We start from the raw sequence: 5,661 nt of genomic DNA, 5'->3' as shown, positions 1-5,661 counted from the left end.
GTGTGTGTGTGTGTGTGTGTGTGTGTGTGTGAGAGTGAGAGTGCGTGTGTGTGCGCGTGTGTGAGTGTGCGTGTGTGTGTGTGCGTGCGTGTGAGTGCATGCGTGAGTGCGTGCGTGTGAGTGTGCGTGAGTGTGCGTGAGTGTGCGTGTGAGTGCGTGAGTGTGTGTGTGAATGTGTGCGTGCGTGCATGTGCATGTGTGTGAGTGCATGTGCGTCTGTGTGTGTGAGTGTGTGAGTGTGCGTGCAAGTGTGTGCGTGTGAGTGTGCGTGCGTGTGAGGGTGTGATTGTGCGTGCGTGCGAGTGTGTGCGTGCGTGTGTGTGTGTGTGTGTGTGCGTGTGAGTGCGTGAGTGTGTGTGTGCGAGTGTGTGCGAGTGCGTGAGCGTGTGAGTGATTGACAGTTTGAGCGGATCCAACAAGATTTAGTCACAAACTCTTTTTAATACCTTTCATTCGCTAAATATATTTGCAAAACAGACAGACAGACGTAAAGGGTGAACAATAGCATTGATTTATTGAAGAAGAACAAAAAAACAAACAAAAAAAAGGGCACTTCGGAGTGTAAGGACAAAAAGGGCATGTGCTCTGCACAGGTTGAGCCCTACCTGTGCACGTGCCTGTGCGTATGTGTGTGTGTGCGTGCGTGCGTGTGCGTGTGAGTGAGTGTGTGTGTGTCAGGGTTCCCACTCTTTCATGAACACCAGATTCAAGGACTTTTTAAAGCACCATTTATTTTATATCAAACACCGATCAAATTCACACCCCAGAATATGTAGTGTCATGAAAGACCTTACAGTACTTAACATTTGTATATATATATATATATATATATATATATATAATAGATAAATAAATAAAAAAACATTTTTCAGCTAGTTGCCAATGCAACTTCTCATTTTCATTTAGTTTAACTTGATAACTAAAATTAAAATTAAAACTGAAACTGAAATAAATAATAATAATAATAATAATAAAAAAAATAAACATTTAAAAAAACAACTTATAAAAATCATAAAAACATACAACTAATTTACTAAAACTTTAATCAAAATGAAAATGTAAAATATAAAATATAAAAACTAATTCACAATATAAAAATAGAATATAAAAAATATCAGCTAGTTGCTAAGGCAACTTCTCATATTCATTTAGTTTAACTTGATCACTAAAACTGAAATAAAAATAATAAAAACTATATCAACTTATCAACATATAAAGAACAATTAATAAATAATATTTGTAATAATTTTTATAATAATAACAATTATTAAAACAAAAAAATACCAAAAATGTAATTAAATTTAAAATTAATATGGAAAATACAAAAAAATCAAAAAATAATTCAATATATTAAAAAACTATAATCAGTAATACTAAAATAAAGCTGGTTCAGATGTACTGCAGCACTGCATGAAAGACTGATATCAATATATAGCAGATAAAGCTGCACACACAGACTAATAAATCTGTGTTAAATGTGAGAAACAGAATCATGAACTAATGAACTGATTTGTGATTCACATTCACAGCTGAAAGAAACTCTTGACGTTAACGCACTTTAACAGGCCGTTCATAGATATTTTCTTTTTAAACACAATAAACGTGAGCCTGTTTTTTTACGCACCTCGTGTGCAAGATGCTGCGAAACGGTGGATGCATCTGGCTAGTTTTCATTTTATTTATTTACATTTTTTATTACATTTTTATCTAATATATTTATTATAATATATTTATTTTTTTTTACAAATAATTGCACTAAATGAAACTGCTGCATGGGAATGTAATGTAATATGCTATTAGTATGTTATGCATTGAGTCCCACAGCTGTGCGTCTCTTGATAAGCGTTGATTTGAGGACTCTGAGTCTGACCTCTCCATCATAACCTGCATCTACAATGACATCCAGTGTTAATCCATGAAGTTCATCCGCAGCTGCTCTCCATCAAAGCGTCTCATTCAGGAAGACAGAAGTCAAACATTCACGCCGTTATCAAGCAGCTAAAATAAAGCCAAAGGAGCTTGAACGAGTGTCTTACCAGCGTTCCATTGTTTTCCCGGAAAACGTCCTGGTTAATGTAGCTAAAGAACTTCTTTTCCAGCTGCAGGAGAACCTGTCAGAGAATAAAAACACTTCAACACTAACACACTTCAGCATCACAGAAATTATGCTCTATACTACGAATAAAGTGCATGGCATTGGTTAGACACTATTGTACATACATTTGGGGTCAGTAAGAATATATTTTAACAAAATCAATACTTTTATTCATCAAAGACGCATTAAAATTATCAAAAGTGATGTTACAAAAGATTTCTGTTTCAAATAAAGCTGTTCTTTTGAACTTTCTATTCATCTGTGAATCCCGAAAAATAAAATGCATCACAGTTTCCACACAAATATTAATGTTTTCAACATTGATGATAATCAGAAATGTTTCTTGAGCAGCAAATCAGCATATTAGAATGATTTCTGAAGATCATGTGACACTGAAGACTGGAGTAATGATGCTGAAAATTCAGTTTGATCACAGAAATAAATTACAGTTTAACAGATATTCACATAGAAAACAGCTGTTTTAAATTGTAATAATATTTCACAATTTTTACTGTATTTTTGATCAAATAAATGCAGCCCTGGTGAGCAGAAGAGACTTACTTTAAAAAAAAAAATTAAATCCTACTGATCCCGAACTTTGTGATGTGTACAGTATAATAAAAAGCTTCATAATTTCCATGAATATGTTTACCAGACTCACACTAAATTATGGAAGAACCTGCAGTATACTGAAGATCTTCAACTGATGAGTGAGGAAAAAGTTTGTGAACCCTTGTGAATTACACCAACATTATTTATATATATATATATTTATTTTGAGGGACAGCAAATTTACACTGTTATACAAGCTGTACACTCACTACTTTACATTGTAGCAAAGTGTCATTTCTTCAGTGTTGTCACATGAAAAGACATAATAAAATATTTACAAAAATGTGAGGGGTGTACTCACTTCTGTGAGATACTGTATATATATGTGTGTGTGTGTCCCTGCAGCACAAAAGCAGTCTTAAGTTGCTGGGGTATATTTGTAGCAATAGCCAACAATACATTGTATGGGTCAGAATTATAGATTTTTCTTTTATGCCAAAAATCATTAGGATGTTAAGTAAAGTTCATGTTCATGAAGATATTTAGTAAATTTCCTACTGTAAATATATCTTAATATAAAACTTAATTTTTGATTAGTAATATGCATTGCTTCAGATGATGTATAAATCTAAATTTCCAAAAATTGACCCTTATGACTGGTTTTGTGCTCCAGGGTCACATATATATATAAAGGTTGAACAGATGTGTTTCATTACTAAATCAGAGCAAAGGCTTCACCTTGCGGTCATTGTCTGACTCTCTGAAGATGAGTTTGTCGACTTCATTGGTGTCGGCGGATCTCACCGTCTGCATGCTAGCCGTCGAGCACAGACTCTGAGGAGAAGAAGAAGAAGAAGAGACGACATTGATTTAATATCAGCATCACAACATCAACACAGGAGCATCTCTCTTTACTCCTCTGCATGCATTGAGCTTAAAGACTGTGTGCTCCGTTAAACTCCCTTTTGTCGAATCTTTTAACAATCGGTTAAACATTCGGCCATCTGTGTTTGAGGACCGCTGAATGAGGTAATCCGGTTCCCAGCGCACACAGGCCGGCCCGAGAAGCCATTGAAATTCAAAGCACAGATTAGCTAATCAGGTCAAGCCAATAAAACCGGCAAGAAAAACCCTTTGGAGGGAAATGTCAGAAAGCTGAGGATCAGAACAAACAGCTCCAGCTTAAGCCGCTCTCTAACAAATCGCTCCATCTTTCAGTCATTGGGAGCAGAGGGAGCCACTAATGCGCTTTGCTCTCATTAAGCTGAATCTGTAATGAATAGCTCTGGAAAAACTCCTCTAAAGAGTCACAGATTGGGCATTTCATTCGCCTCTGCATTTTCTCAAGAACTTCTTAATGATCAAACCGTAGAAAGAAAAACTCAAACGCTGCTGCTGCTGCTGCTGCGATTGAAACTCGAACAGACCAAAACAGACTCGCATCTTACTGTAAAACAACTGCTCATATTCTGATGGATCTAAGAAACTCTGATGGGCCACGGTTTATTCTGTGATACTGACCCTCTGAATGTACATCATCCCATTTATTATATGACTATTTACTAAATAAGTAAACACACACACACACACACACACACACACACACACTCATTGTTACATAAAAAGCAGGATGCAGGATGACCCAACTAATTGTGTGTTCCACAAATGCAGATGTAACAATGCAATAAGATCTATCTTTATGACAACTTCAATTGCACGTGGGAAGATGAAAACAAACAAGTACAGAGATGCCATCAAATATTTGGCGGAGCTACAGCAATTCAAGATGTTACGGACGATAAGCATCACTATTCTAAATGTCAAAAAAATAATACTATGAGAATGTGCCATCTGTGCCACAAAGTCCCTCAGACAAAGGACAGGGCAGACAGATACTGTGTTCACTGTCCCATCTGTCCTCATGTTATAAGACCATTCCCTTATGAATTGGTTCACCCTAAAATATTCACAAGGGAGAAAAATATAATGAGTATCTCAATTTTTCATTAACACACAATAATGGCATTGATGATGTGGAACAGTTTAACAGAGTTATATATCGATCAAGCACAGAGAGTGTGTATGGGTCAGAGACTGACTGACAGTGAGTGATCAGATCAAACACACAGTCATTCCTCCTGATCTCATCATGTGCTCTGCTGCAGCTTATTAAAACACGTTATTAATTAAACCCCATGATCCTGATTACACACCAGGTGCATCAACACAAACTCACGCTGACCCGAGCACACTGGCCTGTGATTGGACGCCGCGGGTCATGTGACATCAGCCGCTCAGCCAGAAGTGTACATAAACTCAATCTGAGCGCGCACTCATTGACCTCGTCTCAAATCATGTTAACATTAATTTCATACTCGAGGACGAGACAATAAACACTGAGAGACTGAGAGCGAATCAGTGCAGGAATGAAGAAATTCAGCGGAAACAACGTCTATAAAGATGAAAAATACTGTAAATCATATTAAATTATGTAAAATATAAAAATACAAATATACACATATAAAACAAAATACTGCAATTAATTTGTATTACAAAAACTGTAAATACTGTAAATACATATACACTACCAGTCAAAAGTTTTTGAACAGTAAGATTTTTAATGTTTTTTAAAGAAGTATCTTCTGCTCACCAAGCCTGCATTTATTTGATCAGAAATACTGCAGAAGCAGTAATATTGTGAAATATTTTTACTATTTAAAACAGCTGTTTTCTATGTGAATATCTGTTAAACTGTAATTTATTTCTGTGATCAAAGCTACATTTTCAGCATCATTACTCCAGTCTTCAGTGTCACATGATCTTCAGAAATCATTCTAATATGCTGATTTGCTGCTCAAGAAACATTTATTATAAATATATATATAGAATAACACGTTAAATCAACAGCCCTAATTTATATTTAAATATTATATATATATATATTAGGGGTGGAACGGTTCAACTTACTCACGGTTCGGTTTGTATCACGGTTTTAGAGTCACGGTTTCGGTACG

The 5,661-nt window shown here is 35.7% G+C and overlaps 1 protein-coding gene across 1 annotated transcript in view; it reads right to left on the bottom strand.

Moving 5' to 3' along the window:
- The window catches only part of LOC107688179 (type I inositol 1,4,5-trisphosphate 5-phosphatase-like), an 81,981-nt gene that overhangs the window by 46,842 nt on the left and 29,478 nt on the right, over positions 1 to 5,661 (bottom strand). The window contains exons 3-4 of the mRNA XM_016485776.1: positions 3,386 to 3,481; positions 2,037 to 2,111 (exon numbers count right to left, since the gene is read on the bottom strand). Coding sequence (XP_016341262.1) covers positions 2,037 to 2,111; positions 3,386 to 3,481 — 171 coding nt within the window. The remainder of the gene's footprint in view (positions 1 to 2,036; positions 2,112 to 3,385; positions 3,482 to 5,661) is intronic.

The sequence above is a fragment of the Sinocyclocheilus anshuiensis genome, unplaced genomic scaffold (assembly GCF_001515605.1).
Source record: "Sinocyclocheilus anshuiensis isolate Anshui unplaced genomic scaffold, SAMN03320099.WGS_v1.1 scaffold541, whole genome shotgun sequence".
NCBI classification, from domain to species: domain Eukaryota; kingdom Metazoa; phylum Chordata; class Actinopteri; order Cypriniformes; family Cyprinidae; genus Sinocyclocheilus; species Sinocyclocheilus anshuiensis.
This window is presented reverse-complemented; position numbering and strand designations above follow the sequence as displayed.